The sequence below is a fragment of the Tachyglossus aculeatus genome, chromosome 17 (assembly GCF_015852505.1).
Source record: "Tachyglossus aculeatus isolate mTacAcu1 chromosome 17, mTacAcu1.pri, whole genome shotgun sequence".
Taxonomy (NCBI): Eukaryota; Metazoa; Chordata; class Mammalia; order Monotremata; family Tachyglossidae; genus Tachyglossus; species Tachyglossus aculeatus.
Window position 1 is genome coordinate 58,891,430 of NC_052082.1, and position 21,551 is coordinate 58,912,980.

At 54.5% G+C, this 21,551-nt stretch overlaps 1 protein-coding gene across 1 annotated transcript; it reads left to right on the plus strand.

Annotated features, from left to right (window-relative positions):
* The first annotated feature begins 1,068 nt into the window (after positions 1–1,068).
* EIF4H (eukaryotic translation initiation factor 4H) lies at positions 1,069–19,761 on the plus strand. The gene is made up of 7 exons (XM_038759478.1): positions 1,069–1,215; positions 14,678–14,865; positions 15,512–15,576; positions 15,811–15,907; positions 16,212–16,271; positions 17,749–17,892; positions 18,017–19,761. The coding sequence occupies exons 1-7, from the start codon at positions 1,157–1,159 to the stop codon at positions 18,154–18,156; spliced, it is 753 nt and encodes a 250-aa protein (XP_038615406.1). The 5' UTR covers positions 1,069–1,156; the 3' UTR covers positions 18,157–19,761.
* Positions 19,762–21,551: the final 1,790 nt, after the last annotated feature.

A 21,551-nucleotide genomic window follows, 5' to 3' on the forward strand; every position in this document is an offset into this window, starting at 1 on the left:
CAGGGCTCACAGTCTTAATCCCCATTTGACAGATGAGGTAACTAAGGCCCAGAGAAGTGAAGTGACTTGCCTAAAGTCACACAGCTGACAAGTGGCAGAGCTGGGATTTGAACCCATGACCTCTGACTCCAAAGCCCGGGCTCTTTCCACTGAGCCACACTGGCATATAGTAAGTTGGCAACATATAGAGACGGTCCCTACCCAACAGTGAGCTCACAGTCTAGAAGAATGAATAATAATAATAACAATGGCATTTGTTAAGCGCTTACTATGTGCGAAGTACTGCTGTAAGCACTGGGGGGAATACAAAGTGATCAGGGGCTGACAGTCTTAATCCCCATTTTACAGATGAGGGAACTGAGGCCCAGAGAAGTGAAGTGACTTGCCCAAATAATCATGATAGCATTTATTAAGCGCTTACTACGTGCAAAGCACTGTTCTAAGCGCTGCGGAGGTTACAAGGTGATCAGATTGTCCCACGTCGGTTCAGTCTTCATCCCCATTTTACAGATGAGGTAATTGAGGCCCAGAGAAGTGAAGTGACTTGCCCAAATAATCATGATAGCATTTATTAAGCGCTTACTACGTGCAAAGCACTGTTCTAAGCGCTGGGGAGGTTACAAGGTGATCAAATTGTCCCACAGGGGGGCTCACAGTCTTCATCCCCATTTGACAGATGAGGGAACTAAGGCCCAGAGCAGTGAAGTGACTTGCCCAAAGTCACCCAGCTGACAATTGGCGGGGCCGGGATTTGAACCCACGACCTCTGACACTGAGGCACGCTGCTCCTCTAACAAATGCCATTATTACGATTATTACCGCCGGTATTATTACGACTGAATGAAGAAAAGGCGCCCCTGGGTTGGGTCAGTGCGAGGGTTTGATTGACAGGGCGGCGCGCGCCCAGCGGCTCCGTAACAAACGCGGCGCCGGGGGAGGGCGCATGCGCGGGCGGGGAGGGGGGGGGGGAGTGCGCATGCGGGCGGGCGCGCGGGCGCGGCGGGGCGGGAGTGCGCATGCGGGCCGGCGCGCGGGGAGGGAGTGCGCACGCGCCCTCGCGGGCCGGCGCGATCAGGCGCGGCGCCGGGCAGCCCCGCCTTATATTGCGGGGGTCCTCGGGCGCTCGGCCTGGTTCCTCTCAGAGCGGAGACGGCAAATGGCGGACTTCGACACCTACGACGATCGGGCCTACAGCAGCTTCGGCGGCGGCAGGGGGTGAGGAAAGGACCGGAATGGACGCGGGGGGCGGCTGAGGGGAACGGGGGACCGGCGGGGTGTGTGTATGTGTGTGTATAATGTGTGTGTAGGGGTGTGTGTTGTGTGGGGGTGTCGTGTGGGGAGGAGGAGGTGTGAGGGGAGGGGGCGGCGGGAAATGGCGGGGGGCCGTGACGGTTAGGCCGCCGAGGCCTACCTTCCTTCCCTCCCCTCGGGGGGCCCGCACGTGTCCGCCCCGCAAATAACAATAATGTAATAATAATAATAATAATAATAATGTTGGCATTTGTTAAGCGCTTACTATGTGCAAAGCACTGTTCTAAGCGCTGGGGGGGTACAAAGTGATCAGGTTGTCCCACGTGGGGCTCACAGTTTTAATCCCCATTTTACAGATGAGGTAACTGAGGCTCAGAGAAGTTAAGTGACTTGCCCAAGGTCACACAGCAGAGATGTGGTGGAGCCGGGATTCGAACCCATGACCTCTGACTCCAAAGCCCGTGATCTTTCCACTGAGCCACGCTGCTTCTCCAATGTAATAATAATGATGCTATTTATTAGGCGCTTACTATGTGCAAAGCACCGTTCTGAGCGCTGGGGAGGTTGCAAAGGGATCAGGTCAATCAGTCAGTCGTATTTATTGAGCGCTGACTGTGTGCAGAGCACTGGACTAAGCGCTTGGGAAGTCCAAATCGGCAACACATAGAGATAGTCCCCACCCAACATCATCAGTCGTATTTATTGAGCGCTTATTGTGTGCAGAGCCTGTAGTAAACGCTTGGGAAGTCCAAATCGGCAACACATAGAGACAGTCCCCACCCAACATCATCATCATCAATCGTATTTATTGAGCGCTTACTGTGTGCAGGGCACTGGACTAAGCGCTTGGGATGTCCAAGTTGGCAACATGTAGAGACAGTCCCTACCCAATAGTGGGCTCACAGTCTAGAAGGGGGGACAGAGAATAAAACCAGACATGCTAACAAAATAAAATAAATAGAATAGATATGTACAAGTAAGATAAATCGATAAATAGAGTGATAAATATGTACAAGCATATGTATGTATATACAGGTGCTGGGGGGAAGGGAGGGAGGTAAGATGGGGGGGATGGAGAGGGGGGCGAGGGGGAGAGGGAGGAAGGTCGGCCCACGGGGGGCTCACAGTCTTAATCCCCATTTTACAGAGGAGGGAAGTGAGGCCCAGAGAATAATTATGGTAATGGCATTTATTAAGCGCTTACTATGTGCAAAGCGTTGGTCACTGCAAAGTGATCAGGTCGTCCCACGGGGGGCTCACAGTCTTCATCCCCATTTTACAGATGAGGGAATTGAGGCCTAGGGAATAATAATGATAATGGCATTTATTAAGCGCTTACCATGTGCAAAGCACTGATTACTGCAAAGTGATCAGGTGGTCCCACGGGGGGCTCACAGTCTTAATCCCCATTTTACAGATGAGGGAAGTGAGGCCCAGGGAATAATGATAATGATGGTATTTATTAAGCGCTCACTATGTGCCAAGCACTGTTCTAAGCGCTGGGGAGGTTGCAAAGTGAGTAGGTCGGCCCATGGCGGACTCACAATCTTAATACCCGTTTTATCGATGAGGGAAGTGAGGCCCAGAGAAAAATAATGATAATGGCATTTATTAAGCGCTTACCATGTGCAAAGCACTGATCACTGCAAAGTGATCAGGTCGTCCCACGGGGGAGCTCACAGTCTTAATCCCCATTTTACAGATGAGGGAAGTGAGGCCCAGAGAATGATAATGATAATGGCAATTATTGAGCGCTTACCATGTGCAAAGCAGTGATCACTGCAAAGTGATCAGGTCGTCCCACCGGGGGCTCACAGTCTTAATCCCCATTTTACAGATGAGGGAAGTGAGGCCCAGAGAATAATAATGATGATGGCATTTATTAAGTGCTTACCATGTGCAAAGCACTGATCACTGCAAAGGGATCAGGTCATCCCACGGGGGTGCACAATCTTAATCCCCATTTAACAGATAACGGAAGTGAGGCCCAGGGAATAATGATAATGATGGCACTTATTAAGCGCTTACTATGTGCAAAGCACCATTCTAAACGCTGGGGAGGTTGCAAGGTGATCAGGTCGTCCCACGGGGGACTCACAGTCTTAATCCCCATTTTACCGATGAGGGAAGTGAGGCCCAGAGAATGATAATGGCAGTTATTAAGCGCTTACCATGTGCAAAGCACTGATCACTGCAAAGTGATCAGGTCGTCCCACGGGGGACTCACAGTCTTAATCCCCATTTTACCGATGAGGGAAGTGAGGCCCAGAGAATAATAATAATAATGATAATGGTATTTATTAAGCGCTTACCATGTGCAAAGCATTGATCACTGCAAAGTGATCAGGTCATCCCACGGGGCTCACAGTCTTGATCCCCATTTTACAGATGAGGGAAGTGAGACCCAGGGAATAATGATAATGATGGCATTTATTAAGCGCTCACTATGTGCCAACACTGTTCTAAGCACTGGGGAGGTTGCAAAGTGAGCAGGTCGGCCCATGGGGGACTCACAATCTTAATACCCATTTTATGGATGAGGGAAGTGAGGCCCAGAGAATAATAATGATAATGGTATTAAGCGCTTACCATGTGCAAAACACTGATCACTGCGAAGTGATCAGGTCGTCCCATGGGGGGGCTCACAGTCTTAATCCCCATTTTACAGATGAGGGAAGTGAGGCCCAGAGAATGATAATGATAATGGCAATTATTGAGCGCTTACCATGTGCAAAGCAGTGATCACTGCAAAGTGATCAGGTCGTCCCACCGGGGGCTCACAGTCTTAATCCCCATTTTACAGATGAGGGAAGTGAGGCCCAGAGAATAATAATGATGATGGCATTTATTAAGCACTTACCATGTGCAAAGCACTGATCACTGCAAAGGGTTCAGGTCATCCCACGGGGGTGCACAATCTTAATCCCCATTTAACAGATAACGGAAGTGAGGCCCGGGGAATAATGATAATGATGGCACTTAAGCGCTTACTATGTGTAAAGCACCGTTCTAAACGCTGGGGAGGTTGCAAAGTGATCAGGTCCCACGGGGGACTCACAGTCTTAATCCCCATTTTACAGATGAGGGAAGTGAGGCCCAGCGAATGATAATGGCAGTTATTAATCGCTTACCATGTGCAAAGCACTGATCACTGCTAAGTGATCAGGTCGTCCCACGGGGGGCTCACAGTCTTGATCCCCATTTTACAGATGAGGGAAGTGAGACCCAGGGAATAATGATAATGATGGCATTTATTAAGCGCTCACTATGTGCCAACACTGTTCTAAGCGCTGGGGAGGTTGCAAAGTGAGCAGGTCGGCCCATGGGGGACTCACAATCTTAATACCCATTTTATGGATGAGGGAAGTGAGGCCCAGAGAATAATAATGATAATGGTATTAAGCGCTTACCATGTGCAAAACACTGATCACTGCGAAGTGATCAGGTCGTCCCATGGGGGGGCTCACAGTCTTAATCCCCATTTTACAGATGAGGGAAGTGAGGCCCAGAGAATGATAATGATAATGGCAATTATTAAGCGCTTACCATGTGCAAAGCAGTGATCACTGCAGAGTGATCAGGTCGTCCCACGGGGGACTTCGAGCCTTAATCCCTGGGAAGTGAGGCCCAGCGAATGATAATGATAATGGCAGTTATTAAGCGCTTACCATGTGCAAAGCACTGATCACTGCAAAGTGATCAGGTTGTCCCACGGGGGACTTCGAGCCTTAATCCCCATTTTACAGATGAGGGAAGTGAGGCCCAGAGAATAATAGTAATAATGATAATGGCATTTATTAAGCGCTTACCATGTGCAAAGCACTAATCACTGCAAAGTGATCAGGTTGTCCCACGGGGGACTCACAGTCTTAATCCCCATTTTACAGATGAGGGAAGTGAGGCCCAGGGAATAATGATAATGATGGCATTTATTAAGCGATCACTATGTGCAAAGCACTGTTCTAAGCGCTGGGGAGGTTGCAAGGTGATCAGGTCGTCCCACGGGGGCCTCACAATCTTAATCCCCATTTTACAGATGAGGGAACTGAGGCCCAGAGAATAATAACAATGATGGCATTTATTAAGCGCTTACTATGTGCAAAGCACTGTTCTAAGCACGAGGGAACTGAGGCCCAGAGAATAATAACAATGATGGCATTTATTAAGCACTTACTATGTGCAAAGCACTCTTCTAAGCGCGAGGGAACTGAGGCCCAGAGAAGAATAATAATGATGGCATTTATTAAGCACTTACTATGTGCAAAGCACTGTTCTAAGCGCTGGGGAGGTTGCAGAGTGATCATGTCGTCCCATGGGGGACTCACAATCTTAATCCCCATTTTACCGATGAGGAAAGTGAGGCCCAGAGAATAATAATAATAATGATGATGGCATTTATTAAGCACTTGCTTTGTGCAAGGCACTGTTCTAAGCCTTGGGGAGGTTACAAAGTGATCAGGTTGTCCCACGGGGGACTCACAGTCTTATCCCATTTTACAGATGAGGGAACTGAGGCACAGAGAAGTGAAGTGAGACTTGCCCAAGGTCACACAGCTGACAAGTGGGGAGTCGGGATTTGAACCCATGACCTCTGACTCCAAAGCCTGGACTCTTTCTACTGAGCCACGCTGCTTCTCTAAATCCCATCGCACCCCTCACTCAGGCCTCGTTCTGCACTCAGTCGTCCTGGTTGCGCACAGAGCCCTGCACTAAGCGCTGGGGAAAGTCCACTTGGGGCACAGAGAGACACGGTCATTCATTCATTGTCGTATTGATTGAGCGCTTACTGTGTGCAGAACATTGTACTAAGCGCTTGGGAAGTCCAAGTTGGCAACATCTAGAGACGGTCCCTACCCAACAGCGGGCCCACAGTCTAGAATGGGGAGACAGACAACCAAACAAAACATATTAACAAAATAAAATGAATGGAATAAATATGTACAAGTAAAGTAAATAAATAGATTAATAAATATGTACAAACATATATACAGGTGAAATACATACATATATAGATGATATGCATATATACAGGTCCCAACCCCACAACGGGCTCGCAGTCTAGAAGCGGGAATAGTCATTCATTCAATCATTTATTGAGCACTTAGTGCTGAGCACTGCACTAAGTGCTTTATTGAGCGCTTGCTGTGCGCAGAACGCTGGACTAAGTGCTGGGGAAAGTCCAATCGGGCCACAGAGAGAGACGGGCCCGACCCCACAACGGGCTCGCAGCCAAGAAAGGGGACTGTACATTCAATCACATTTGTTGAGCGCTTATTGTACGCAGAGCACTGCACTAAGCACTGGGGAAAGTCAGTCAATTGTATTTATTAGCGCTTACTGTGTGCAGAGCACTGTACTAAGCGCTTGGGAAGTACAAGTTGGCAACACACAGAGATGGTCCCTACCCAACAACGGGTTCGCAGTCCAGAAGGGGGACTATTCATTCATTTAATCGTATTGATTGAGCGCTTATTGTGTGCAGAGCACTGCACTAAGTCCTGGGGAAGTACAGTTAGGTAACAGAGATGATCCCTAACCCACAAAGGGCTCACAGTCTAGATAGGGGAATATTCATTCATTCAGTCGTATTTATTGAGCACTTACTGTGCGCAGAGCACTGCTCTAAGCGCTTGGGAAAGTCCAGTTGGGCCACAGAGAGAGACGGTCCCGACGCCACAATGGGCTCGCAGTCTAGATGGGGGAATATTCATTCATTCAGTCGTGTTGATTGAGCGCGTACTGTGCGCAGAGCACTGGACTAAATGCTGGGGAAAGTCCAATTGGACAACAGATAGAGACGGTCCCTACCCAACAACGGGGTCACAGTCTAGAAGGGGGAGATAGACCTCAAAACAAAACACATAGGTGTCACAGCCATCAGAATAAATAAGAGTTATAGCTCTATAATAATAGTAATAAAATAATAAAGAGTGCATTTGTTAAGCGCTTACTATGTGCAAAGCTCTGTTCTAAGCACTGGGGGGGATACAAGGTGATCAGGTTGTCATTTCATTCATTCAGTCGTATTTATCAAGCGCGTACTGTGTGCAGAGCACTGTACTAAGCGCTTGGGAAGTGCAAGTCGGCAACATATACAGACAGTCCCTACCCAACAACGGGCTCACAGTCTTCATCCCCATTTTACAGATGAGGGAACTGAGGCTCAGAGAAGTTAAGTGATTTGCCCTAGGTCACATAGCGGACATGTGGCGGAGCCGGCATTAGGACCCATGACCTCTGACTCCCAAGCCCGTGCTCTTTCCATTGAGCCACGCTGCTTCAGGTTCTGTGCACATCCTTAACAAAAAGAATAGTAAATATGTACAGGTAAAATAGAGTAATCTGTACAAATATATACAAGTGGTGTGGGGAGGTGAAGGAGGTAGGGTGGGGGGGTGGGGAGGAGGAGAGGAAAAGGGGGGCTCAGTCTAGGAAGGCCTCTTGGAGGAGGTGAGCTCTCAGTAGGGCTTTGAAGGGAGGAAGAGAGCTAGCTTGGCGGATGTGCGGAGGGAGGGCATTTCGGGCCGGGGGAGGACGTGGGCCGGGGGTCGACGGCGGGACAGGCATTGAGCGCTTACTGTGTGAGCCCGTTGTTGGGGAGGACCATCTCTAAATGTTGCCGATTTGTACTTCCCCAGCGCTTAGTTCAGTGCTCTACACACGGTAAGCGCTGAGGAAATACGATTGAATGAATGAATGTGTGCAGAGCACTGTACTAAGCGCCGGGGAAGTACAAATCAGCCACCACCAAGCGGCCAACCCTCACACTCGTTTTGTTTTTTTTGTACGTCTCCCCCACCTTCTAGACTGTGAGCCCGTTGTTGGGGTAGGGACCGTCTCTAGATGTTGCCGATTTGTACTTCCGAAGCGCTTAGTACAGTGCTACGCACACAGTAAGCGCTCAATAAATACGATTGATTGAATGAATGAACTTGGGGCTTTACCATAATTATAACAATAATAGTAATAATAACTACGTCATTTGTCCAACGCTTACTATACGCCACGCACTCTTCTAAGCGCTAGCGTAGATACAAGATAATTAGGTTGGACGGATATCCCACATTATCCACATTTTTGTCCCACATGATCCCTGTCCCCCATGGGGCACACAGTCTCCATCCCCATTTTACAGATGAGGGAACTGAGGTCCAGAGAAGTGAAGGGGCTTGCCCAGGGTCACACAGTGGGCAATTGGTGGAGCTGGTATTAGAACCCATGACCTTCTTACTCCCAGGCCCGGGCTCGAGCCATTAGGCCGTGACGCTTTAAGCGGAGACGCCCCGAGATAACGGTCTTGGCCCGAAGATCCTTCTCCACCACCCCTCCCACCCCCCTGCATCTAGATTGGTGCCGAATAATCATCATCACGGTAATATTTAAGCACACCCCACATGCAAAGAACTAAACTACTACTAATAACGATTTTTGTCAGGCGCTTACTCTGTGTCAAGTACTCTTCTAAGCACTAAGGGGTAGATGCAAGTTAATCAGGTTGGACCCTGCCCCGGTCCCACATGGGGCTCCGTCTTAATCCTCATTGTGCACATGAGGTAGCTGAGGTGCAGAGAAATGAAGTGACTTGCCCAAGGTCGCGGAGACAGGATTAGACCCCAGGTCCTTCCGACTCCCAGCCCGGTGCTTTGTCCACTGGGCCAGGCTGTTTCCCAGTGTAATGCACTCAGATAATAATTGTGGTGTCCGTTAAGCTCTTTCTTTGTGCTGAGCACTGTACGAAGCACCCAGGTAGGTACAAGATAATCAGGTGCCACATAGGGGCTCACATTGTAGATAGGAGGGAACGCAGGTATTGAATCCCCATTTTGCAGATGAGAGAATAGGCGCAGAGAAGTTAAGTGATTTCCCTAAGGTCACACAGTAGACAAATGATGGAGCTGGGAGTAGAATCCATGTTTTCTGACTCGTGGGCCCCTGTTCTTTCCATCAGGCCATGCTGCTTCACTCGAGTGCAGACCCTGTCCCACATGGAATTTAAAGTCAGGGAGGGAGTTTAGTTTAGTCCCTCTAAATGGGTTTAGTCCCCATTTGTCAGATGAGGAAATTGAGGACCCGAGAAGTTAAGGGAGTTGCCCAAGCGTACGGCAGGGTGGGGCCGGCGTTAGAGCCCGGGCTCCTCCCACCAAGGCCACGGGGTGTCTCGAGGAGGTGATCGTCTCCCATCCTGGTTCTTGGGGGGTCTCTTCTAACACTCTGGGCTTGCCACCACCCTGAAGGATTCCCCGCATGGAGGTGAGTCTCAACCCCTTGCAGAAACCCAGTGCACAGTTGGTCAGCTGCTGCAGGTGGGATGTTGGACTGACTGGTTTCCCGAAAATGGCGACCGGGCAGAAGGCCCGGAGGGATCAGTTAAAAAAATAAATAAATAAAATAAAAAATGGTGGCATTTGTTAAGTGCTTACTATGTGCAGAGCACTGTTCTAAGCGCTGGGGGGTTACAAGGTGATCAAGTTGTCCCACGTGGGGCTCACAGTCTTAATCCCCATTTTACAGATGAGGGAACTGAGGCTTAGAGAAGTTAAGTGACTTGCCCAAGGTCACACAGCAGACGTGGCGGAGCCGGGATTTGAACCCATGACCTCTGACTCCAAAACCCATGCTCTTTCCAATGAGCCACGCTGCTTCTCTAGCCACGCTAAAATGTATCTCTCATCCCCCCGCCAATCAATCGGTCAGTCAGTGGTATCAGTACAATGCTCTGTACCAAGGGCGTGGGAGAGCACGGTAGCGCTAGCAGACGTCTGGCCTCCAGCAGTTTACAGTCCGATCCCGAACTTCAAATAATCGATGGTATCTGTCGAGCGTTTATTCTGTGCAGAGCGTTGTGCGAAACTCTCGGGAGAGTCCAATACAACAGATGGTAGGCATGTTCCCTCCCCATAAGGAGTTACAGTCTAGAGGGGGAAACGGACTTTAAAACTACAGAGATGCCCATATGAGCTGTGGGGCTGAGGATGGGGTGAACATCAGATGCTTACAGGTTACAGATCCAAGTGCACTGGTGAGGAAGAAGGGAAAGGGAGTAGGGGAAATGAAGGCTTCGTTAGGGAAGGGCTCTTGGAGGAGACGTAACTTTAAAAAGACTGTGTTGGAATAAACGTCTCCCAGTTGTTGGAACTCTTACTAGAACGCCATGGGCAACTTGCTTTCACCACGATTCACCCTCTGGCAGCCGTGACCTTGGGAAGCAGCGGGGGCCCGACCATTCTAGTTTGGGACCAGGAGGGAGGGAGCCTGCTGTTCCAGATCCACGGGGAGCTGAGGGGAGTCTTGGTTGTGCCCCACAAACACTCCAACCAGGGAGATGCCCAGGAGACGAACGGAGCTGCCAGTCAAAGTAGACTATGGGCACCGCGTGAGCCCATCACAGCTCAACGCTCCGTAAATAGGCTCCATCGGCCAAAGAAGGCCCCGTTAACTGGTCAGCACCTTCCTGCGGCGGGCGTACAGTGGTGTTCCGCCAGCACCCTCCAGCCGTGTATGGTGAGTTGGTTCAGCCCAGAACGCTGCCCCGTGGGTTCTTCGGGGAGGCCCTAGGGCCGGGTCGGGGGGACCTCCCCGGGTCAGGGACCCCTCCTGCTGACGAAGAATCGACGGCGAACGGGCCGAGTACAGGGAACGAGATCCTGCAGCAAATGGACCGTCCACCACACACGCATACGTGGACCCTTGCTGGACTCGCCCTAGGATGGGTGCTCAGCGGACTCACTGAAGCAGCACAGCCTGGTGGAAAGTGCCTGGGCCTTTGAGTTGGAGAACCTGGCCTCTGATTCATTCATTGATTGTCATATTTATTGAGCGCTTACTGTGTGCAGAGCACTGGACTAAGCGCTTGGAAAGTACAATTTGGGAACAGAGACAATCCTTACCCAACAACGGCCTCAGTCTAGAAGGGGGGAGACAGACAACAAAACAAGTAGACAGGCAATCTAATCTTAACTCCGACACTTGTCTGCTGTGGGACCGTGGGCAAGTCATTTCACTTCTCTGGGCGTGTTTCTTCATCTAAGTGGGGGTTCGATACTTGTTCCTGCATGGTGTGACTCCATGTGGGACAGGGCCTGTATGCAACCTGATTTGCTTATCTTCCTCAGCACTTAGTGCAAGGCTTGGCACACAGGAAGTGTTTTTAAAATACCATTATTAATTAGTCTTCGGCTGATCCATCCAGATAAAAAGGCGGGGCTAGGTGGTTCATTTGGCAAGTTTTTTCCTCCCCCACCCCCTGAAAGACAAAATCAACCACTCTGCTTCAGCTCTCTCCCACTCAGGGCCTTCACCCTCTCTCCCCGACCTCCAGGACTTGCCTCCAGCTAAGCGGCCCTGGGCAGAGAGATGCAGGGACCGATGAGCTGGGAAACAGCCTGTCCCGGCCCCATGTGCCTGCGGGATGTGGGGAGTGTTGGGGAGGTGAATTGTCAAAATGATCCAAGGCCCATTGGTCCACACAAGTCCCCGTAGAAGTTACTGGTAGGTGTGAAACAGGAGTTGGGGAACTGGGGCATCGAGTGCTTCTTCCTGCTCCCAACCCCCCGAACTGATGATGGGTAGTTGAGGTGAAGTGCCAGATGCCGCCTTCACAGCCATTGGGAGTTCATCTCCCCAAATCCTCCCCAACCCCTCCAGAAAGCTGAAGTGCCAAGCGAGGGAAAAGATACCCCCACGGCGTCGGGTTTATACAGGGAGGCACAGCTTGTGATTCCTCCCCTCAAGAAGCCTCCGGTCATGGGGATGTGGATTCCAGGGTGGGGCCATTGGCCCGGGTGGACATGTGAGGCTCATCTTGCCGGGCCGGGAATTCCTTGCGTGTGATGGGGCGTGCCCCACAATCCGACCCAGCCAGGTCTCCTGGGCTGGCCGGGATCGAGAGACTCGACCTGATTCTTCCAAAGCTAGCAGAACTTGCACCCTGTGGCCGGTTCAACTTCACTGGCTACTAAAATTTGCACTTACACCGTACAAGGTCAAGCCCGTCTCTGGGGGTGTAGAAGCAGGAAAGCAGTGGAGAGAATGGGGGAGGTGGGCCCTCCGCCCCGCCCCGTGCCGCCTGTGCCCGCCCATCTTTCAAAGCATCTATGCAGCAGAGTCTCCTTGAAGCTGAGGGGGGCACTATGCCCTCGTCTCCTGCAAGACTCGGAGGGCTGGCTCTGGACCAGCGGGCGGGCGGGCTCCCCGCTGTGCGGCGCAGACTCCGGGCCCGGCCCCCCCACGGCCCCGAGTCTGCAGCAGACGGTTCGACTCCGCTGCCCGCTCCTCCCCAAGGACGGGGGTCGGAGCCTGCTCTATTTCGGTCTTCCCTTTAAAAACCTTTCACCAAAATCCAGGGCAGCAGCATCCAGTGGCCTCTGAGCGTCCTTACGCTCTGCTAGGATATGGGCTGTAACACATCTCTCTCTAGACTCTCCTACCTCCCATTCCCTCGGAGGAGCAAATGAAAAGGAGACGTTTCCGGCGAATCGGCCGGCCGGCATACTGCCGTTAGCGGTCCCCGGATCTGCCAGTCATCCTCCATTTGTTCGTTCATTGTCGTATATATCGAGCGCTTACTGTGTACAGAGCACTGCACTAAGCACTTGGGAAAGTAAAATACAATAAACAGCAACATCCTCTGCCCACAAATAATTCATAGTCTAGAGGCGGGGAGACGGACGTCAATTCAAATAAATAAAATGACAGGTGTGGACATAAAGTGCAGTGGGCCTGGGAGCGGGGAAGAGCAAAGGAAGCAAGTCAGGGTGATGCAGAAGGGAGTAAGAGATGAGGAAAAGTGGGGCTTATTATTCTGGGAAGGCTTCTTGGAGGAGCTGTGCCTTCAATAAGGCTTTTAAGGCAGGGAGAGTCATTGTTGGATTAGATCAGGCCAGAGGCAGGAAATGGGCGAGGCAGGTGAGATGGAGGCAGCAAGAAGGTTAGCAGTAAAGGAGTGCGGAGCGGGAGTGGGCGGTTTGGCCGTGAAGCCAGCCGGGTGACCGTGACTGGCATTAAAATTGGGGACTTTGTAGGTTGTTACCTTTTCTCGGCCTTGTCTGTGCCTGAGGTCCCCACAGTTCTGTAGTCACCCTTTCCCAGAGTGCTCTGTCTGTGTCTTTGAAGGGCTTTGCCTGACATATGCCCCAAGGCTTAGCTTATCGAGCCGCCTCGGGGACCCATTTCCTCAGTGAGCTCTTCTGGCTGGGGGCCTGGGGTGAGTCAGTGTTGGGGGCGAAGGGGGGAGGTTGGGTGGGGCACGGGCCTGGAAAACAAAATGAGGCCACTGAAGTCGCCTTTGCAGCCAGCACCCCTCTGCCTTCTCTCTTCTCCCCCCAACTCCCGGGGGGACGGGGGGTGAGGCAGGCAAATGGTCACCAGTGACTCGGGGGGCTGGCCTGAACCTAGGGGGTGGTGGTCCTATGCCCCAAGGCTGCAGTGGGGTGACTGCTCTGCCCTCAGGGGAGCTAGGAGACCGGCTGGGGTTTTCTTTCCCAGGAGGGTAGGTGGGGGTGGGAATGGTGGTTGGCTCGGGCTCTTTGCCCACTGGCTCCCTGCACCAGAGTGAGGGGCCAGGGGCCATGGGTGGGGTTGGGGGGAGGGGTTGTCAGATGGTTCACCTCTCCAGTCAGTGGTGCTTCTTGGATGGGGAGCACTGTACTAAGCGTTTGAGAGAGTCGCATACAGCACAATTAGTTGACATGATCTCTGCCCTCAAGCTTAGGGTCTCGAAGGGGAGGCTGGTGATGAGGCCGGCTGGATAGGGAGTGTTGCTGAGATGCTGTTGTGGACATCCTTGTGGCGATCACGGGGTCACTGTTGGCAGTGACTGCAGGGGCAACGACTTCCTGCCCTGGGCATAGAACCGTTGGCCCTGGGAATGGGGTTTTCTCCAATCCTGCCGTGCCCTTGGGGGCGTTCTGCCTCGAGGCTTCGCCTGCAAACTGAGCTTTGCTCTGCCCGTGCCCCTTGGCTTCTCCATCCAATCTCCCAGACCCCCCGAAGAGAGGCGTGATTGCCCATCAGGCTCTTCCCCTGGGTGGGCGAGAGTCGAGTCCTTCTGGGTAGCGCAAGGGCACTTCTGCGCCTGGACCCAGAGCTTGCGTTGGCAGCAACTGCCAGCTGTGGGGTGGAACCTCGTGGGGGTTGGGTATGGAACGCCCCTGACCCTGGGATCGAGGGCGGGATGTATCTTGGGCAAGAGGTTCACCCGGGCGTTTCCCTCGACCGGCTCCGGGACCCGCTTCGGAAGTAAAAAAGGCTGGTGCAATTGGAATGGGGTCCGTTGCAGCGTGCGTCTCGAACCTGGTATCTGGGACGGCCGTTGGCTCTCTGGGCCTCTTGAAACAGCGACCCATCTCGGGGAGGGAGAGGGCCAGGCGCAGGCCCAGCTTTCTCCCAGGGCAGCCAGGGAACCCACCAACCCCCTCTGCCCCCTCAGGTCCCGCGGGAGCGCCGGAGGTCATGGGTTGCGCAGTCAGAAGGAGCTGCCTACGGAGCCCCCCTACACCGCCTACGTCGGCAACCTCCCCTTCAATACCGTCCAAGGAGACATCGATGCCATCTTTAAGGACCTCAGCGTCCGGAGCGTCCGGCTAGTCAGAGACAAAGAGACGGACAAGTTCAAAGGTGAGTCGGGGACCGGTCCACGGTGGTTCTGAGTGGCCGGCAGCAGCAACGCGTGGTACGTGCTGAGGGGCCCCCAGCTTCCCTCCGGCTGAAACCTGGGGCTCTCCGGTGGCCTGGCAGGCCTGGTTGAGTGGGACCATGCCTGGGACTAGAGGATAGGCTCCGGAGCCCCTTACCTGCCTCCGCTAGGAACCAGAGCTCCCAGGACACGACTTTGCCAGATCCAGCTGCTTTCAGTGAGTGATGAAGTGATGGAGGGAGACTTGTTCCTCCCCTGGGGTCTCGCTCCTGGACCCTCTTGACCAGGGGCCGAGTCCACGGTCCCCTCTGGGGCCGACTGCCATGGGGATCGGTGTTGCCAGACGGGCCTCTTGTCGACTTCTGGCCCCGGCAGCGGGACCGGTTTCCCCTCTGGCCCGAGCTGAAAGCAGCCAGGTGGGAGCCAGAGACCCAGCCGTTGGGCAAGCATCGTGTGTGCAGGTGTCGAAGACAGGTCCCACCCGCTGGGGTGATGGCAGGCAGAGGTTTCTCTTCAGGAGTGGGGTCAGCCCGAAGCCTCTGGCTGGTGGATCCCGGCAATGGTGGTCACCTTGGGGGTGCCGTGGCCCCCGGGCTGGTGGTCAGCATGCGCCTCTCTCCGCCGCAGGGTTCTGCTATGTAGAATTCGATGAGGTGGAGTCCCTCAAGGAAGCTCTGACCTACGACGGGGCGGTGAGTTGTGCCTCCGTGGGGGTCCTGCTGGGTTAGGCTGTGGGGATGGGACCACGCGTGAACGGCCTGGAGCCCAGGGGGGTCCAGGAAGAGGGGCGCTGGGGCCCTATCTGGCCGTGCCCTCCACCCTGCCCCTTCTGCCTTGGACGATTCAAATCCAACCCCCACCTCCGAGTTGAAGCGTTATCGAACTTGCAGTATTTTATCCATGACTCTCCCCTTTCTTCCAACCAGCTCTTGGGTGACCGGGCCCTTCGAGTGGATATTGCAGAGGGCAGAAAGCAAGATAAAGGAGGCTTTGGCTTCAGGAAAGGCGGACCGGATGACAGAGGTGATCTTGGGCTACTCTCCGAGGCCTCCCCGCCCCCATCCCAGCTACTTAGGTCCGGGTGGTGAGGGAGGTACTAGCGGGCCTCCTGGGCCATCTTTCGCACCCCTCGGTCAGACTCCCTCCGATCCCCCTCACCTTGCGGGGCAAAGCCTGGGGCTTTGTTGGCCTCTGCTTCCTCCTGGTCGTTCTTCTGGACGGATGGCAGGCCTTGGGCGGTTCTGCGGGGTGGGGCGGGGGCCCCAGGGCGGGACAGGTGGTCGTTCGTTCACTCCTTCTCAACCCCATCTCGGTTTCCTTCCGGCAGGGATGGGCGGCCCTCGAGACTCCAGGGGCGGCGGAGGATGGGATTCCCGCGACGACTTCGGTACCAGTAGCCACATTTATTCTCTCCGACGTTACCGCCTGCGCGGGTTCAGACGCTGGGCCCCCGTTTCCCTCTCCCCACTCGTGAGCATGTTCCAGTCGGGCTGGGACTCCCAGCGTTAAGGCCTGGGAATCAGACTGGACTTGGAAGGAGCCTCCCCGGGGTGATCCTGCCACAGTGCCCACCCCTGGCCCCGGGTTTTGGGTAGCGTCCACCTGTGGTGGATTCTTAACTGTCAGATCTGTGTACCGGTAAGTGGAGGGGAGCAGGACGGGGTGGACTTCCGGGCCTGAAGACTCTTTGGAGCCCAGCTCCACTGCTGCTTTGGTGCTAAGTGACCGAATGGCTTTGTTCAGTGTTTAGAAACAAGCCTAAGCCAATCAGAAATGAGCTTATCCATAAAAGTACAGTATCGTCAGTAAACCTGTACTTTTATGGATAAGCTAGTCTCTGCTTGAAACACGCAACAGGTCTCCTCAAAGCTAGCGCCGGTGCGGCCACTGGCTACTGTTTGGGGGTGGCCCCGCTGCCCTGGGGCTCTGCCCGCAGGTCTCCCGGATGGGTCAGGGAATGCGCTCCATGGCGCTGGCTTGCCTGTCGAGGGATCCCTTCCGTTAGTCCGCATTTTGGGGCGGCCCCCTTAAGCTGGGCGCGCTGTCCTTCTCCTCCCGGCATCTTCGAGAGCCAGGGAGGGGGGCTGGCCTCCCCGCCTTACTGAGGAGGAAGCGGAAGCCCACGGAGGCTAAGCGGTCTGCCCAGCGTCACACAGCAGGCCAGGCAAGAGGTGGTGGGCTAGGACCCGGGTTTCCCAAAGGGGCCAGATGTGCCTATTGGACTTGTCTGTGTTTGAGGGTTGTGAGGGAGAAGGGGACTCAGAGTTGTGGCGTGGACTCGGGCCTTAACTCCAAACTTCTGGGTCCTTGGTCAGATGGCCAGCGGGAGGATTTTGACTTACTGCGGGGCCGTGTTCATCCCTGGTTGGAGGGTGCGGTATAACGGCCCATATACGCGGGAGCACCCAGCCCCGAGAGAGACCAGGGTTGGAGAGCTGGGAGCCATGACCAACCCCGGGGACCCCTCGGGCTCTCTGTGTTCCTGGAGCCGAGTGGTCAGTCGGGTCTGGCGTGGGCAGGCAGACTCGGCAGGGCTGGCCCATCCGGACCCCCAGCCTGGAAGTGGGCACAGTGTTCCCCAGGCCCCAGCGGTGGCCTCCCCAGCTCGGGTGGCGTGGCACGGGTGTGCCCTGAGCACCCCGGGGCTGGTTTGCGTGTGTCCATTCTCCCACACCCCTTGGCGATAGGCCCACCTGGCAGCCCAGGGACTCTGCCTTCTGGGCAGCGGGCACTGCGGGCCAGCAGCTCACGTGCCAGAACATGTCATGTCCTCGCCAGTATGTGCGGTGAGGGCGTGTGCGTCCCTGCAGGACCCGGGGGGGGGTCTTGGCTCTTGGCAACCCTGTGCCCTCCTCCCTCCACAGGCTTCAAGGATGACTTCCTCGGGGGCCGGGGCGGAGGAAGCCGCCCGGGAGACCGGCGGCCGGGCGGCCCCCCGATGGGCAGCCGCTTCCGGGATGGGCCTCCTCTCCGCGGCTCCTCCATGGATTTTAGAGAACCGACAGAAGGTTGGTGCCCCTGGCGAGGGGAGGGGACGCGGGGGTTGGGATCCCGGCGGGGGTGAGGGGTGGGGCCCTGCTCTGCCTCTCCCCTTCTGCCCTCGCTGACCCCCGCCGGTCTCTGTCTCCGCAGAGGAGCGGGCACAGAGGCCCCGGCTCCAGCTGAAACCTCGGACAGTCGCCACCCCCCTGAACCAAGTCGCCAACCCCAACTCGGCCATCTTCGGTGGCGCCCGGCCCAGGGAGGAGGTGGTCCACAAGGAGCAGGAGTGAGCCCGAGGCCCCGGGACCAGGGGAGAACTGAGCGCCAGAGCTCTGCAGCCGGCCCTGTCCTCCTCCTCCCCCTCCTCCCTCCTCCTCACCCTCCTCCTCCTTTCTCCAAACTGAAAACACGGAGCTTGTGAATGCATGTCAGCTGTTAACAAGTGGTTTTTAGTACGTTCTTGGCTTCGCTGTATCTAGTGCCTGTTTTGTGCTGGTTTTTTTTTTTCACGCTCCCCCCCTCCCTCCCCCCCCCACCCCCCTTCCTCCTCTTCCTCCCCCTCACTCTCCCCACAGCCTGGTTTTGGAAGGCAGGTGGATGATGACGAAAGCAGCCCGGAGTTTCCCCGGGAAGAGGGGCTGCTCCCTGCCCCCCAGCTTTCCCGGTTTTCCTCCGGAAACACGGGCTAGACTGAGGACCAGACTCTGGGTCGGTTCTGGGCCGGGCCCTCAGACTCTCCCCGGGGCTCTGGGTGTTGGGCCCCCAGAGGGTCCTGGAGAAGCGTTCCCATCCTCCGAGCGGAACGAGGTCCCCTGCCCGGGAGCAGGGAGCAGAAGCGCCTCCGCTCTGGGGTCTTGCTGCAATTTTGGGGCGAGTTTTCCGTCTGGGTCCCCAGCCAGATGGGTGGTTGCCGTGGCAAACCCTGCTTGGGTCTGGAGCTGGCTCTGGGGAGGGCTCTACCTCAGCCAGAGGGGTCTTGGCACCGCTAGACACTGCGACAGCCCTGTGGGTCGCCTCCCTGTCCCGTCCCCTGGTCGCGCAGGCTGCAGTCTTGGTTTGGAGCCCGGGGTTTCGGGGCCACGAGAGCGGGGCGACTCTTGCCCGTCCGTGTGGGAAATGTCTGGACCTGTCTGTGGTTGGAGTTTGCCGTTGTCTTGGGGGTGGCAGGAACCCCACGCTGCTCAGAACGGGCCCCGGGCCCCACCGCCAGCCGAGAGGGGCGGGGGGCGGGCAGTGACAAGAAGTTGTCAGCTGTGGTGCTGGCTGGCGGAATGGGCTCACGGTTGGGCTCGGCAGGGCTTGTTGTAACGCCTCGTCCGTTCCCTCTCCCGCTTCCCCCCCCGGCCTGCTGGGGCTAGAGCTGAGGATGGGTCCCGACTGGCCCTCGGGGGTCAGTTCTCCACTCTGGGCTCCCGATGTCTCCTCTGTTACACCCGTGTCTCCGCCACACACGAACCTTCCTTCCCTGTCCTCTCTCTGTCATCCGTCTCTCTACGTCCTTGTCTTCCCTCCCTCCTTCACCCTCCGGCCTCCTCCCTCCATCATCCTCCCTCTTCTCCCACCGTCCTCCACCCCCGTCCCTCCCCATCTACTCTGCTTCGGAGATAAGAACCATTTGTGTAACACCACTACTTAATTTAAGAGAGACATGCATTATGTGGTTGTAATCAAAACTGATACTTTTTGAATGACCTACTTCCATCCTCAATGTGGAGAAACAATGGGAAAGGACAAAAGTCCACCCTTAACCGCGGAATCAGTCCGGTTGGCTTTTAAATGCCAGAATGGAATCCCAAACCCTCAACCCATTCTGCTTCACGACAGAAAGTAAATTTATGGATATGGTATTTTGTGAATGATCTTTTAAATAAAAGAAAACCTTAAGTAATAGTTAAGACACTGGTCTTCACTGGGGTCTCCTTGGGGTCTTTCCCGGGGGCCCCAGCCAGCTGCGGGCCTGTCGGGGCGGGGCGGCGGGTCTGGAATCCCAGGATTGGCATCCGTGTCCCTGTCCTGGAGAGCGGATGAGTTGTGGGTTTGGCCCAGGTGGTGACCTGCCCTGCGGCCGGTGGCACCGTGAAGCGGGCGCTCGGAGCGCCTGGAGGGCAAGAAAGCTTGCGAATAATAATAATGGCATTTATTAAGCGCTTACTATGTGCAAAGCACTGTTCTAAGCGCTGGGGAGGCTACAAGGTGATCAGCTTGTCCCACGTGGGGCTCACAGTCTTAATCCCCATTTTACAGATGAGGTAAATGAGGCTCAGAGAAGTGAAGTGACTTGCACAAGGTCACACAGCAGACGTGGTGGAGCGGGATTCGAACCCATGACCTCTGACTCCAAAGCCCGGGCTCTTTCCACTGTGCCACGCTGCAAAGGGCTTTGGAGGTGCCTGACCGGCCCTTCCCTTCCCCCCGGGAGCTGTGGCCATGATAAGCGGCATTGGCTCGCATCCCAGACCCGTCTCCTGCCCTTTAGCGGGGCTGACCCAAGCTGATCTAGTCCTGCTTAGTCGACAGGACTCACCCGAGAAGCGGCAAGGCCTAGTGGATAGAGCACGGGCCATGCAAGTCAGAAGGACCTGGATTCTAATCCTGACTCTGCCTCTTGTCTGCTGTATGGTCTTGGGCAAGTCCCTCTGTGCCTCAGTTCCCTCCTCTGTAAAATGGGTAGCGAGACTGGATGCCCCACCTGGGACGGACTGGGTCCAACCTGATTTAGTTGTATCTAAACAAGATACAGGGCTGGGCATTTAGTATGCATCATCATCATCATCAATCATATTTATTGAGCGCTTACTATGTGCAGAGCACTGTACTAAGCGCTTGGGAAGTACAAATTGGCAACATATAGAGACAGTCCCTACCCAACAGTGGGCTCACAGTCTAAAAGACTGGCATTTAACAAACTACCATTATTATTAGGACCCCAGGTCCTAGCTGAAAATGGCCTGTAAGAGAAGCAGCGTGGCTCAGTGGGAAAGAGCACGGGCTTTGGAGTCAGAGGTCATGGGTTCAAATCCCAGCTCTGCCAATTGTCAGCTGTGTGACTTTGGGCAAGTCACTTAACTTCTCTGGGCCTCAGTTACCTCATCTGTAAAATGGGGATTAAGACTGTGAGCCCCCCCGTGGGACAACCCGATCACCTTGTAACCTCCCCAGCGCTTAGAACAGTGCTTTGCACGTAGTAAGCGCTTAATAAATGCCATCATTATTTACCCGGATGCCATGAACTGAGTGAGCCGCCCCCAGGGCAGGGCACTGTATTGAGCGTTGGGGAGTGTAGAGCAGAAACGCCAGTCCCATTCCCTGCCCAAAAGGCAGTGCTGCTCTGGAGCTGGGGTTCATTCAGTCGTAATTATTGATCACTCACTGTGTGCAGGGCACTGTACTAAGCACTAGGTCATGGGTTCGAATCCCAGCTCCACCATGTCTGCTGTCACTTAACTTCTCTGAGCCTCAGTTACCTCATCTGTAAAATGGGGATTAAGACTGTGAACCCCACATGGGACAACCTGATCACTTTGTATCCCCCCCCAGCGCTTAGAACAGTGCTTTGCACATAGTAAGCGCTTAACAAATGCCAACATTATTATTATTATTGGGAAAGTACAACAATAAACGGTGACAGTCCCTGACCCCGATGAGCTCACAGGCTAGAGAGGGGGAGACAGACATAAATAGAAAT